The sequence below is a fragment of the Taudactylus pleione genome, unplaced genomic scaffold (assembly GCF_031769625.1).
Source record: "Taudactylus pleione unplaced genomic scaffold, aTauple2 ptg001027l, whole genome shotgun sequence".
NCBI classification, from domain to species: domain Eukaryota; kingdom Metazoa; phylum Chordata; class Amphibia; order Anura; family Myobatrachidae; genus Taudactylus; species Taudactylus pleione.
In genome coordinates this window covers 1,020,825-1,037,058 of record NW_028285428.1, presented here as the reverse complement: position 1 = coordinate 1,037,058, position 16,234 = coordinate 1,020,825, and the positions used below count along the sequence as shown (strand labels likewise).

The 16,234-nt window shown below is 43.5% G+C and overlaps 1 protein-coding gene across 1 annotated transcript in view; it reads right to left on the bottom strand.

Moving 5' to 3' along the window:
• The window catches only part of CCDC141 (coiled-coil domain containing 141), a 284,239-nt gene extending 268,005 nt beyond the window's left edge, over positions 1–16,234 (bottom strand). The window contains exon 1 of the mRNA XM_088461203.1: positions 16,133–16,234. Coding sequence (XP_088317329.1) covers positions 16,133–16,234 — 102 coding nt within the window. The remainder of the gene's footprint in view (positions 1–16,132) is intronic.

The window sequence follows — 16,234 nt, the reverse complement described above, 5'->3', positions numbered from 1 at the left end:
CAGCCTCCCCCCATCACCAATAGGGAAAAGCGTTCCGCATATGCGGAGGTACGTGGCCGCCTGCGTTCCTTCGGCTCACGCCGCCAGATCGGCCAGCTGGAGCGCAGGTGGTCCGACCTGCAACGGCGGACGCCCCGCTTGCTGGCATGCTTTCGCATGCAAATAGCGGAAAGTACGTTTTTTTGACTGTGGTTTTCATGTTTATCTTTGTGGCCCTAACTGCATGTGCATGTTTTCATGTATGGCCTATTTATTCTTTGTACTCATATCTGCATGTGCATGTCTTCATGTATGGCCTATTTATTCTTTGTACTCATATCTGCATGGGCATGTTTTCATGTATGGTCTATTTATTCTTTGTACTCATATCTGCATGGGCATGTTTTCATGTATGGCCTATTTATTCTTTGTACTCATATCTGCATGGGCATGTTTACATATTTTGGGCGTAAAAAATTAGCGTTTAACAAGGTGATGTTCTAAAATAACCACAATTTGTTTTCCATCATTTAGGGGCAGAGCGAAGACGGCGCTCTCGGCCCCTCTCCCCAACCCCCAGCCAAACATCCTCACCCCAAAATACCCTAAATTCCCCCTCCTCCCCAGCCTGCACAGACCCTGTGGCACATCCGTCTGGGCTCCTTCCCCTCCATCCCAATTCCCCCTCCCCTCCAATCACCCCTCTCGTAACTACCCCCTCCCCTGAATCCGAAATCACCCCTCCCACCTCGTTGGGGAATGTTGCCACCTCCGAGGAGGACGAGGGAGTTGGTTCTGGGCCAGGCGTCATTTTGAACGGTATGTTTCCCTTTTATCCTTTTTTGTGTTTTAAAATGTTAGGATCTAATCCTGTGTCTGTGCCTTTTACTTTTTTTGGTTTGTCAGAAGTTTGGGTAGATCTCTGTTTGTCTTTACCTTTTACTGCTGATTTCCCCATACACATATCCCACCTGTCAAAATTTTTTTGTTTTTTGTGCAATTTTTTGGGTGTCCATTTTTGTGTCCTTTGGTTTTTTGGGTTAAATGTGCTTTTGGTCACAATATTGTAATTTTTGGATACCTTTGTTTGGCTTGTTTTTTCAGTGGGTTTCATTAATTATGTATTAAGCCCCACACTTTTCTAACCCACAGAGGACCAGAGGCGTTTGGCGGACCTAGCCGGGTGCGTCCAAGTGATGCGGGGCCACGTCATCGGCCTGCTGGTGGTCCTTGACCATATGTCTGGGATCCTGCGTCCATAATTTTTTATTTTCATTTTAAAATATTTTTTGTAAAAAAAAATTTAAACTTAGCGTTCTGTCTCATTCCTTGTCTCCAAATCTTAGATTGTTTACACTGACATAATTAGACTTTTGCAGCAAGTATTTGCAATTAATGTCACTAAGATTGTGTGTTGTAGATTGTTAGGAAACAGGCACATGAAACAGCTAACAGTAACAATCTGCTTGGGCTTTTTTGGTGTGTTACAATTTTTATATTACTACATTTTACATGTTCCAATTTGGGGGGCAACTTGCTTAGCCCGAGATTACAAAGCCTACTGATTGTACATAATACCTTTTGGTGTTGGTTTTGACCCAGAAAGCATATTTAAATTTAGATCAAATTGCGACATTACAGGATTAACCCTTAAGCAATTTTAACGTGGGTGAACCTGGTTACACTTCCTTGCAATGGTCAATAAAATTTGCAAAATTACACTCTCAAAAAATGTATTCACAACATAACTAAAAAACCAAAGTGTTGGCTCACAAACAATACACACAGTGATAACAAAAAATACAACCCATCAAACACCATATGAAAAAAGTAAAGAAAAATCAAGAACTGGTTGACGAATGAGCATGCCAACATGATTCCACAAATGTTGCGTTTCAATATTGGTTCCAGAATATATATCCAATGTGTCCCCATGAAGGTTTGTTTTGGGTAGCAGGAAGTAGTCATCGTTTGAGTCCCAAAGATTATGAAATCAAACAGAAGATGGGAAACAAAAAACAAATTAATTAGATGGTCTCCAAAAATCCTTACCACATTGTGTCAAAGAACTTCTTTTGTGCCAATAATTACCTAAAATATCTGGCCACCACATCATCGCGTATGGCCCCCCCACATACTGACCTCCGACCAACCTCGGGGGGGCCATCCTCAGGCAAGGCATCCTCTGGCTGCATTGGGACACCACTCCTTATGGCGATGTTGTGAAATATCCCACACAGGACCACAATTTTCGAAACCATATCCGGCAAATACATGAGCTCGCCACCAGAGCGGTGGAGGCATCTGAATCGGCCTTTTAAAAGGCCGATACAGCGCTCCACCACTTGCCTGGTGGCTGTAAGTGCGGAATTAAAATTACTTTGTGGCACTGGTGTGGGAGTCAAATAAGGAGTGAGCAGCCAGGGCGTGCAAGGGTAGCCACTGTCTCCTGTGAAAAAGAAGTGACAACATCAGGATCACTGTGTATCAAGCTTAACATTGTTATGTACTAAAGGTCTCCACTTACCCAGAAGCCACGCATCACCAGCTTGTAGGTTGTTTAATTTGTGCCATATCCCTGATTGCCGGATGACGAATGAGTCATGTGCACTTCCGGGTAATTTTGCATTCAGGGTCAGGATCTGGAGGGAGGCATCACATACCACCATTACATTCAGGGAGTGATAGTGTTTCCGGTTGCGAAATATGGCCTCCAGCCGTGCTGGAGGCTGAAGTGGTATGTGAGTACCATCCACAACCCCTATGATGTGTGGGAAGCCAGCTATTTGGTAAAAAATTTGTCTTGGCCACACTAAGGGCACCCATATCCAAAGGCATTTGAATAAAATGATGGAGGTGCTTGAAAAGTGCCTCCATCACTGCCCTCAGGATCCGGGAAAAGGAGGATTGGGAGATTCCGCCACTATTCCCACCGTTGTTTGAAACGATCCTGAGGCACAGAAATGTAACACCGCCATAAATTGCGTAAGTGGTGGTATTGCTGTAGGACTGTCAATTTGCCGCTCAAGATCACTCTCTATTAATGAGAGAGTGTCTATGCTGATTTGGGGCGGAAGACGGTAGCGTCTTAACACCTCATCATCGGGCATTCCAAAAAGGGTGACACGTGTTCAATATATCTGGGGCCTTGCACGCCTACGATGCCTACGCCTGGGACGAGATTGAGGTTGGTCGGCTTCCGGGAGCATGGCCAGAACAATCCGACCAAGATCAACCTGAAATGGCAAGAATTGAATGTAAGGTTTTTTTGGCCAAAAATAATTTAAAAATTACTTAGCTTGACGATACAATCCAATGATGCTTACATGCTGGGGTATTGTCATGATTTTCCCAAACTATAAATAATAACAAACAAACAATGCAACAATTTACGGTGGCCATTTAGGATTCTAAATTGGGTGCAAGACAAAACATAAAAGGGGAGAAACACACATTTGGGCAAAGAGCAAAACGACAGTGCGCAGACTACCACAATTTGGGCCCAAAATTAAAAAAAAATTGCTAAAGGGAAATCACAACCAATTTCAAGTAAAAAAATAAGTAGAAAAAAAAGCGCTAATTAGTTCGCAAATACAAGACAAAAAATAAGCAGAAAAAAAAGCGCTAATTAGTTCGCAAATACAAGACAAAAAATAAGCAGATAAAAAAGCGCTAATTAGTTAGCAAATACAAGACAAAAAATAAGCAGATAAAAAAGCGCTAATTAGTTTGCAAATACAAGACAAAAAATAAGCAGAAAAAAAAGCGCTAATTAGTTCATACATTTTGGAATCACAAAACCAAAGGTTAAAAGTGTAAGGTCAAACAAAGTTGCGTTAAAAAAAACATGAACATTTAATAAACAAGTGAAAAAAAAAACTTACAAATAGAGGATATATAAGTCACCGGATAAAAAGGTCGTTGGGGCAGAGCCAAAAGAAACCTAACAACGGAGATTTTGTAAAAAATTAATGACCCAAATTTTACAAAAAGAAGGAGACACAAAGTGAACAAAAGTAAGACGGCCAAAAACTTACCAAAAAATAACACGACAAATAAAACAACCACACCAAAAAAAGCGAACGTAAATAAAAACTCCAAAAAGACAAACCAAAAACAACTCCAAACAACGCCAAATACAAATCCCGCCAACAATCCACTCCTACCAACGTAACCTCCAACAACCAACACCCGCCACCTCGACTCGAGACGCCCCAAGCCATAAATAGTGTTTATTTTCCTGCACAAATTAAGGAGGGATCATAGGAACGCACAATCAATGATGCGGACGAAAAATAAGGACGCATGTATAAATACGTCACGACCCTAACAAAACGTTCTGGTGTATTTCTTGTTTGGAGGTAAGAAATGGCTACAGACCAGGGAAACAATGGCCAAGAGTCTGCCGGTAAGTATTTCATGCATTTACAAACAAGGATTATTTTGAAACATAATATAGTGAAAGTTTGCAAGCTTACATTTCTCAACGTTTAAACAAATAGGTGAGGAGGATGACATGGAACAGGCTGCTGGGCCCAGTATTCCGGCCAAAGCAGGGAAAAAGAAAAGGCAGCCACAATTCACAAGAAAGCAGATGGAGGTTTTGGTTCAGAAGTGTGTGGACATCCTGCCACAGGCAGACAGGAATATGGGTGCAAGCCAGAAGTGGAGAATGTGGGAGGAGGTAACCAGTGCTGTCAATAGGGTGGGTGATTATGTCCGTCTAGCCCGGGATGTCAAACGGCGGTAAGTAAAAACTTGACCCCCCTAAAACCAAAACAAAAAAACCCCCGGAATAATGGTTACTTTTTCACCCACAGATGGCAAGACTTCAAATATCGCCTGAAACAAAAAATGGCGGACAGGGCTAGGCATGCAAGGGGGATAGGTGGGGGTCCCACCCCTGTGTCATTGGAGTTGAATGATTTAGAAGAGCTGGCACAGGGGTGTGTGCAGGCTGTGGAGGTGTTTGGCGTGTCCAACATGGATACGGACATGCCAGACTTTGCGGCTCCTCATGTTGTCCCAGGTAAATATTGTGATGTAACCAACTCTGAAATGTTACTGTGCCAATATGTAGATTCTAATGTGACTCTTTTCTCATTTTTCAAACAGAGACACAGGCGGATGAGTCTGCTCCAGAGGGGAGCCTTGGCCGCAGAATTTCTGCTGGCTCTGCAGGGGAGGAACCAGTACATCCGGCTGAGGACCCTGCAGAAGCCAGTCCAGGGCAATCCCCCTCGCAGGCAGTGTCCCTCCTCACAGAACTCAATTTTAAATCGGATTTCCCTACGGAGATTCTGCAGAGGATGGACGCCAGTCTGGTACAGGTGGCTGAGGCCCTGGAGCAAAATGCTGCGGCCAACGTGACCATTGGTCAGGCCCTGGCGGAAAATAACAGGGCCAACATCCGCATCGCCAATGCCCTGGAGCAGCTCGTTTGCCAGCACATGGTGGAGCCGACCTCCCTTCCTGCCGGAACATCAGGATCCTCCACCTCTGGCACAACATTAGCCAATCCTCCAAATGTGCCTAGCCCTGTGCCTAGTCCAGAGGCCACAACATCTGCCTCTGGACAGGCCAGCCCGATGACATCCCGGACCCGGTCTGGCGCCCACCCTCCCCCAGCCAAACGGGGGAAAAAACGTTGACAGCACTGGCTACTTTTCCCACACTCCTTCTGTGCTTGCCCCATATTCCTTTCTGGCCAAAACTTCCCTCTCCTTTCTTGTGAATTGTTTTTAATTTTTTGTTTTAAGTTTCCATACCTTTTATGTTTGCACAAATTATAATTTTTATTGGAATAACACTGCCAAAAAAGTTTGGGCCAAAAATGGGCCAGAAAATGTTTTTAGTTTCCAATAAATTTTGAAAAAATGTTCGACATTGTATTCTGACATTATATTATAAATGGTTTACAGTTAATCCTGGCCCACAAGGCAAAAACGACCTCCCAAAAAATGAAAAGGAAAAAAAAAAAGGGCTCTTTAAGGAACACTTTAAAATTTACATAAGGATGCAAATTCTCCAGAAAAAAAGCAAAATGGAAAAATACACACAAACATGATGACATTATTGTTACAATAGCACAAAAACCAAATACAAACCAAAAAAAACATACCTACAAATGTACGCTAATTGATTGTGTAATCCTGACATTAGCAGCTATGATTTCCACCTGCGTATGGTTTTGTGCTAACCAAAAAAACTGTTTTCGAAACACATTACAAGCTGGTTTTCAATTCAAAACTGATTGTTTTTCTGACAAGCCGTGATTAATCGAAACATCGTGGAGGGCCGGGACGGAGGAGAAGGCCATCGCCAATGTGGTCGAGTAATCCAGACCCCAAGCTGTGCGAGCAGTTTGAACGGAAAGAGGATCATCCAGTGACGTATGACTTGGTACGAACCCATTTGACGTTCGCATCAGATAATGTATGTACGCCCAAAAAACGCCTCGCCACGCCTGCGTCTTTCCATCTCCACCCCCGTCAACGCCCAAAAATGCCCTGTTCTGTCAATCACATTTGACATGTCACTTCCTGTACGCAATTTGACGAACGAGACAAAAAAAGCTCGCAATATGCCGCACGCACATGTGCAGTGTTACACCGACGCATGCGCGGTTTCTCAACATCGGAACGCAACGAGCGTACTGCTGTTAACGAGCGGCTCTGAATGAGGGCCTTAGTTCCCCTCCAAGTACTATTTGGCTGATATCTGCAAGTGCAGGGATCAGCTTCAGCATGGGGGACTAATAATCGGCCCCACCCGACACTCGCTCTGCTGCTCTCTGCATATGGGGAAGGAGGGGTATATGCCCATCAGGGTTGGGGGGCTAGCTAGCTTGAGGGGGGGAGGAATAATATATATAGAAATATGATGCTGGAGGGGGGGATAAAAAAATAATTTAAATACCATACTTGTCACAGGGTAGGAGGGGGGAAGAAGGAAATGTTTTTTACAGGGGCGGGGTTGGTTTATAAAACAGGTATTTTTTAATTTTGTTACTACTAATAGGATGTGGGGGGTATTATTATTAGGATTTATGATCCCTGGCTGGTCTATAGCCTATAGGGGGTGGGAAGTTATTTAATAATGGGGGCCTATAGACACAGGGGGATGGTGGGGGGGTTGTAAAACACCACCTAGATATATAAAATATATATTTAAATATATATTACAAATCATTTTTAAACTTAAATGATAAAAAAAGCAGACAGAGCTGAAAGCTAATGCCTTGGGCACATTGACAAATGCATATTTATATCAACTAACCCCCCCACGTTATTTTATATTCAATTATGTTATCATTTACAGGGAACGAAGTGATGGAATTTAAAAAAGTAAATGCCCTGGGGTGGACCCTGCGGGAGTTTTTAAGTCTGGTAAGGACCATCCGTACCAGAGAAAAGAGTGAGATTTTGGTGTATCGGGGTTAGGCATCAGCTTCACCGATAGAAGAGGCCGAGGAAACGTAAGTGTCATATAAGCAATATTTATATTTGGCTGGCGGATAATGAAATAATCAACAGAAAGTTATAATGTTTATACTATAATTGCTCTTATTATTATTATTATTATTATTATTATTATTATTATTATTATTATGGTGTATGCACATTTAGGACTCCTCTTTATGCATAGGATAACTCGGCCACATCAGGCTAATCATAACCAGCATAAATCAGCGCTAATGCACCTGATCGCCTGATAGAGTCGGCTGCCCAAACATTCGTCAGCTTGGAAAAGAGAATAATCCATAAATACATTCAGAAAAGAAAAGTGTGGCGCAGCCTGTGTGCGGGGCGCCGATGTCAGGCGATACCCTCCGAAATCCAGAGGGAATAGTTTAACGTCTGTCTAGAAGAGATTCTATCATATGAAAAGAAGAAGCTCTGATAGGAGGATGCACAGAGGGAAGAAGACTCCTTATAGATTAGCAGAATAATAGGGGCTGATTCAGAGCCGCACTTAATGACGATGTTCCCCTAGGTGAGCGATTATTACGCACGCACGATAAGGTGTGACAACCCCAGGCGTGCATGCGTTGCGCAGAGGACACGTATGCACAAAGGTGCTGTTGCGATCGCAATGACAGAATCAGGAAGGTGTCGGAACAGTGATGGGCGTTCCTGGGCGGTGACTGGGAGATGGCTGCTAGCGCACGCAGATACGGTCCCTTCAGTGAGCATGTTATGGAAGTATTGCAGCGGTCAGTTCCCAGACGCACAGCCGCAGGCATAGGAGGCCAAAGTCAGACAGAGACACTGCCCCATAGGGCTGGTGCGTCCGATGGTGGTGTATAAGGAAGCACCAATGGGTGTTGCAGCGTGTGCGGGCGCTAAAAGTGGGCGTCTCAGTCCTTGCACATTTGGCCGCACACAGGGGAAGGAGTCTGTAGCGGCATTTCCATAAACTTGAGGACGGGCGACCGCCAATAGGCGCTGCTGCATGTGACTCAGAATCAGCCCCACAGAGTGGTAAATAAACCACTACAACATGGCGCCTGTGCCATTTCTCTGTGTTACCATTGGATATGTTTGTGGCACCTAAGCAGGCCCTGGCTGCCACCTCATTCTGTAACTTGTAGTTCCACAAGATCTAGCCTGCTCTGGCGGCCCAGGAAGCCAGGAGTATTCTTTCCCAAGGCGGCATGTCGTTCCCCTACTGTACCTAATAATTTCCTGGCTGTGAGCTATAACCCAGGCACTCTCCATCTGAGAGGTGCCAGGCTGAGCTCCGATGCTATTTAGCACATGGATAATTGAATGGCTGGAACCCACAAGTTTATACCTGACTTGATTCCCCTGGGGTATTTCTTATGCAGGTGCCAGTTACTCAATTAACCTCCTAACTGTGTTGTTGCTAGGCTTTCCTGATACAGGATACACCTTTAAGGAGTGCAACAGTTTTAAATAAACTAAAAATAAAGAAACTATATATATATATATAATTATATATATATATATAAAGCAGAAAGAAAACTAGATATACATGTAAAGCATCCAACAATTGATAAGCAACGTGGTACACATATGGGAAGGCAGCAGTGGGCGTCCTTATGCTCGGGTAAGCTTTGCACACATTAGCATATTATCACAGCCGCGATTAGCGTGTGTGTCTCTGAATTCCATACGACCATCCCCCGAGGTTTAATGTGTAGAATAGATTTCCTCCTTACGATCCAGGCCCCATGGAAATAACGTAGCTGTCTATGACCACGGACATCACTGCAGATTTTACACCCCAGAATGCCGTGTGCACACGATTTTTTGGTTAGATCCCCAGAAGAGCCACACTTGCCAACTCTCCCTCATTGTCAGGGAGACTCCCTGAAATAGCAGCAATCTGCCTGTCTCCCTGAAGAGTCCAGCAATCTCCCTGATTCTACCTTACCCCCGTTATGTAGCTGTTGAATTAAAAAAAACAGAGCTAAATATATATATATATATATATATATATATATAATATATTTATACACATTCATATGGGATCATTAGTATCATTTTCCTGCATTGGTTATAAGGCACAATGATCCCTATGGCTACATGTATTTTCTGAGAAGTATCAGTGTGTTTTCATCAACGAGTAGATCTTACTAACGTCTTTGGGGCTCATTTACATTTGTATGTAAGACAATTTTATGACACACCCCCCAGATGTAGCAGTACACGCCCATCACATGTATGACACGCCTCTCAGATGTAGCAGTACACGCCCACTTTACCGCCACACTCATAGGTGCTGCTTTCACTATCTCCCTGAAATGCTTTTTCAAAAGTAGGCAAGTACAAATTAAACTCCAGTGCAAAGAGGGGAGAGGTTAATGTTCATTAGGGTTAATGGGGAGCAGGGTGGGGAATAATGTAATTGGAGATTATTGCTACAAAACTGTGTGTTTTCTCACCATGGGAGTTTATTGCCATTGAATGGGGAGGGGTGGGGGATGCTTTAATTACTTCACGTATGCACTTGGGTAAGGTCGCTGACCTCTGGATAGCAGCAGAGGGCCCGGGGAGAGCACCTCTCCAGCCCTGCTCTCCCCTGCAATGTTTACCCCACTAAACGCATACCGCCGCACCTGACTGCAGGCCCAAAAAACCCAGGATTTCCCAGACATCTGGGAGAGTAGGCAAATGTAGCTCAAAGTGATGCTTTGTTCTCCTGCACATCAGAAAAACTAAATAAATAAGAGGATCATTTGCTAAATGTTCAACTAATGAGCACGGCACTAATGAATGACACAGTGACTTGTTCTGTTTTACAGCACAGAATGGGATACCGATGAGAAATCTTCAGATTCATCAGAAGGTTATCAGAGTGTCAGTAACCCAGTCAGCGTTGGCGTATCAGCCTACAGTGATGTGGTGATACACAGGCCCTGGGAAGATAATGAGGAAGACAAAGATGAAGATGAAGTAGAGAAGGATGACTCGTGGTTAAAAAACTAGTTGATTGGTTGGAATGAAAATCTGGTATCGTATGGGAGTAACTGATGATCAGCAATTTGCTCCTAAATGCCAGAAACCAGATGAAAATGGTCGTCAGACAAGTTTGTTAAATGTTTGATCTAAACAATTTGTTCAAACAACAGTTTTTTTGTCTATTTTCCAGCATTTGGGAGCAAATTGCTGATTGTCATTTGCTTTCATACCTTACCAGGTTTTCATTCCAACCAATCAACTAGTTGGATGGTTGGACAGAAAATCTTTATATGTGTACCAGCCTTAAATCTTAAATGTGAAATCTTGCAATTGTTCTGTTCCGCTTGTCCTCATATCTGTGCTGGTTAAGTGGACAGTGGGTACAACAGCAGTTTGGAGGCAATTACCTAACTATGTTTTTGTAATGTCCCTGTACAGGTTGGGAAATGCTTTTCATGTGGAAGCTGTGAGTGTTTTGTGTGGGGGGCCACCCTGATTCTACTTCTCCCTTATGAGGTGACTGGTGTAAGCCAAAAGATTTGGGATCATTATATGCCTGTATACCAGCTCATAGCTGTGAGTGCTTTGTGTGGGGGGCAGCCCCAATACACATATTTCAAATCCTAAAGAAAGATTTTATTCCACACTAACATTTGTTGTATATTGCACAAAATTTGTAAAACTGGATTACACAATTGTTTGTTGTGTTTTTCTTCTCTTTTTATGTTACCCTGGTATATGATTTGTCATTCGGTGATACACTACTACTGGAGAAAACAGGGGAGTACTACTTTTCATTATATCTTTTATATGCCTTAGCGCCATTACACATAAAATGATTTTTTCGTTATTTACCATTTGTGGGGTTTTTGGTGTAACCCCTTTTTTATGGAGTTTAGGCTGCATTGGCTGTTGCGCAACAGGTGATACCACATTTTTATCTGATAATTGTTTCGTAAAGCACTACTAGAAGTCCTCCTGGCCCCCTTCTGGGATGAAAAAATCCACTCCCAGCAGCAGCAGCAGCCATGAAACTCAAGGATTTCTCTGGGGCAAGGACTGATGTGAATGAGTAAAATATTTTTTGTAAATGCCTCCCCTCCTCCCTCATAAATTTACTTCGGAATCAAAAAATTAAATTAAATATACTACCAATCAACCCTTCCTGTCCTGCCTTCAACTACATACATACTCCAACTCCCTCAGGCCTCTCTTGAATAATAAAAACATTTGTTTCCTGATGTGCCGTGTTGGAAGTTGAACTGCCATGTGTTTGTGCTGCCCACTGCTGCCGATTAGCTTAGTCAGCCAGCTAGCTTTGTTGCAAATTTTGGGCCTAAACTGAATGAAAACAATATTGTGAGCTGTGAGGTAGTCAAAATTGACTGGAAACAAGTGGAAATAAATGTTATTGAGGTTAATAATACTGTAGGAACAAAAACAGGCCCAAATTATGTGATTTTAGCTGTTTTTATGATTTTTCCAAAACCAAAAAACAAAACACGGAAGGACGGTTTTGGCAAAACTAATCCAGATCCAAAACCAGAGGAGATACAGATCCAAAACCAAAACACGGGGGTCAGTGTACACATCTCTAGATCCAACGAGCCTTATGGTCGCTCAGTCAACCAGTCATGTGAGACACACATGCAAGCTAGTTGCAATGTTACAGTAATAAGCTAATCAGACAGATTGCTCAACTTAATCAGGTGGACACTGGTTAACACTGCGCTGACCATTTGGTGAATTCCTCCTTTGCAGATATAAAGGTTTCTGCAGGTGCATAAATGCATCAGTATGAATGAGACAGGTGTATGCACATTACACTGCCAAGAGCTGTCATTATTATTGTACACCCCGTAGAGTAGGGATGGCCATCAACCATCGATAGCTATAATCAATGGCTAACTGTCGATGGTTTTGCTATCGATGGCAGAGAGCCAATGGTTCTCTGTGATCAATGTACGAGTGGGAGCCGATAGTTTTTTTCTTTTTGTGACGGGACAAAGCTTAGCCCCACCCTCAGCAGCAGCTAAGCCCTGCCCAGTTTTTGATTGCCCTGTGGCCCGCCGTGCCCCCATCAGCGGTGGCCATTGATGGGAGCAAACCATTTATGGTTCACCATATATGGTTTTTATGCCATCAATGATAATCACCGATGGACCAGTCTGTGGAAGCCAACAATGGACACCCCACCGATGGCAATCCCTACTATAAAGAGGGTTCACAATACTGCCTCTCCTGCTGTGTAGTTGTTCCTTGCACAATCAGCGTAACGCTGACTGCAAAGTCTCCCACCATTTTTTCCTTCAATAAATGCCATTCTGCCCGTGTGCAAGTCAAAGGGATGCACATGTGCAGTAAGACTCAGCAGAATCTGTCAGGATAAATCCTCTGACCTGTCCTCTTACTTTATACTGCGCATGCATGAACCTAAAGCTCGCAAATGCCCAGAAGGATCTGCAGCCAACTTTAAATGCTCGATCGCATTGAAAGTATACATAACGTTACCCTGCGGAAGTGACCAGACGCTGTAAAATTCATTACAGATATACAGTAAGACCTTTTTAATTTATTTTATTGTTTATTTTTATGTTTTTATTTATATCATGACAATGGCCCTGATTCAGAGCCGGACGCAAGTGGCTGCTCGTTCGCTCCGAGCGATGTTTGCCCAACTGCGCATGCGTACGGATCGTTATACGCATGCGCGAACCACTCAGTGCGGCCGAAATTCATGTGCTCGCAAAATAGCGAATGCCTGCTAATTTGAGTGACAGGATGAGGCGTATGTGGGTGGTAACAGGGGAAGGTGCTTGAAAACGGGGAGTGGAGATCGCAGGCGTGCTTAAAGGTCAAAACGGGCGTTTTATGGGAGTGCATATTTAAAACAGCAGCGTCATTGACCACGTCACTGGGTTCTTTTATAGCCAGAACTGCTCGCAAAATTGTGGTAGCAAAAACCAACCACAAGAATAGCGAGCAGTTCATACCCTGGTCGATGTACTCGATTAATCTAATAAATAGCGGACATGACGTAGGATGCGAGCGGCCAGGGGGCGTATTTTTCAAAAAAACGAACGCAAGTTTTGTTTGCTCGTTCAAACCTAGAGGCGTGAACAGACCACAAACAGCGAACGGTTCATTTGAATAGCCACCCCTTGTTTTAGAACGAACGACCGCAAATAGCGAGTGGCTCTGAATGAGGGCCAATATTTCTTTATCCAGTGATACTGTGGTTTTAAATATATCGTCCATACTCTGTTCTACTCCAGGCGGCTATGTTCAGAAGGAGATACTTCTACCTTTACAAGCAGACAGTGACTGACAACTAGTTCCCTGCTTTACTCGTAAAAACAGTATTGATCTATTGATGGTCCAATTTATACACGGGGGCAGGACCAGCAATGCCCTAGCAACTCAAGCTCAGCCCTTTAAGGGTGGGTACACATTAGAACGATGTGTTTCCCAGCAGACGGGACAACGATGGAACAACATTGCGGTCAACCGTACACACGGAATGATATAGCTATATATCGTTCAGTGGCCGCATCCAGAAGCATGGGGTCGTACACGATATTTTCTGATCTGCCATGCAGCACGGTACATCAGAAGATTGCGGAAGAGCGTGCAATCGGGCGTACACACTGTGCGATTCGCACGATATGTTGTTCCTGGAAACGACATATCGTACCAATATCGCTCTAGTGTGCACCCAACGTAATGCTGGCCATACACTAGTATGACCAGCCTAAGATGCAAATCACCATACAATTTCCCTTGAACTTCCCAGCAGTTCCGGCCGCACGATTGGCACACGATGTACATACGATATCACCAGGGGCGTTTCTAGAGAGGAGGGGGCCCGTGTGCAGTCTCCGACACGGGCCCCCTTCTCTCCGCCCGGCGGTCGGCAGCGCACTGAGCTGTGCACGGCCAGCGCCGGAGTTATAGACTCTGGGCACTAGAGTGTGCCCAGAGTCTATAGAGTATGCACAGGTCACTGGGAAAATGGCCACGGTGGCCATTTTCCCTATACTGCGCATGCGCAAATGACGGGAAAATGGCCGCGCGGCCATTTTCCAGTCGTTTTACAGTGCCGGACCCCGCGCTGATGTGGGAGTCCGGAGAGGTAAGTAATATTATGGGTGCAGGGTGTGCGGTGCGGGGCCCCCTGCACTCAGGGGCCTGTGTTCCCCGCACACCCTGCACCCATTATAGATACGCCCCTGGATATCACGGTACGATCGATCGTGTACCTCACTGATCATGAGGAAAATGTCACTAAAATTGACGGCGGCCGGACACACGATGCATCGCATGCGCAAATACACGGCACGAACTGCATACGATACGATAGATAATATGGGCTGCACATCTGATCATACCGTACGATAGAACAGTGGCGGGAGCACACATCGGATCGTATCCTACCTAAAAACTACACGATTTCCACACAATTCATCGTACGACGCGTCTAAAATCGGGCAATCGGCCCGAAAGCGCACTAGTGTACGGCAAGGATAAGAAGTTGCAACTGCAGTGAAATGTCAGGTTAACAGTGGACAATACATTTTATATTTATGGTCCTGAAAAATTGTAGTTGTGGGGTTTGGTGGTCCCTAAAGCTCAGATAACCTGGAACGTAATGCCCTTATATATTATGATGCAATCTTTATCTGAAATATATTTAGATTGAATAAGTTCCCCAAACTTTTGCATACTGTATATAATCACTGTGAATGTAAGTCGTAGCTTTCTTATACAAAGCAACTTGCATTGTACCTTTTTCTGGTCCTTTTATTGGATGAATGACAACACGAGCTGCGCTGTGTGAACCCATTTGCTGTACCAACAACATTATTGGTTAATTGGTGGAGATAAACAACGGCCAGCCCGATAACTGCAGTTAAAGGTTACACACAGTGATTAATTGCCATGTACATGCTATTATACTTTTTTTTTTGTGTGGACACATCTAGAAGCAAACGGTCATTACCACATGACATACAACACTGTCTAAATGCTCTTTAAAAACTAACCCCTTACTGCTTTTAAAAATACCAGTGGAGGATGATACAGTTACAAGGGCTGCATTAAGTCATGCTATGTATTAACCATTCGCTTGCTGGCAACAAAAAAAAGTCTTGGGTGGCATTTCAGAAATGAAGATATATGTATGTGTATATATATATATATATATATATATATATATATAATCAATTGTATTTCTTAATGAAAAGAAAAAAAGCACTCTCCAGATTTTCAGCAACATTAATTAGCTTTTAATAATATACCAATGTAATTTGCCTGGCAAATTGCATTGGTATATTATTAAAAGCTGATTAATGTTGCTGAAAATCTGGAGAGTGCTTTTTTTCTTTTCATTAAGAAATACAATTGATGTTTATGGAAATTTCTCCGCAAGTTTCCTTAAAAGGCACCCCAGTACTATGAACACATTTATATTGAGAGTGCCGGACCTTTTAAATATATATATATATATATATATATATATATATATATATATATATATATATATAAAGATCCCAACACGCATGGAGGCTGACTTTTTGAAATGAATGGGGGTGCTCACATTACACCCACCATATGACTCAGAGATGCTATACATAGATATGGCTGTGAGCAGCACAAATATTGGGGGGTTCTCTAGCACCCACAGAGCTGATTCCCATGGGAGGAAGTGACAATTGCGCCCGTCTTACCTTGAGAATAGCAATTACGATTCTGGAATCTCCAGCCTGGACAGCGACAGAACTCACTGTGGTGGTTGATCGGTGTCCAGCAGATATTCTTTCATCAGACAT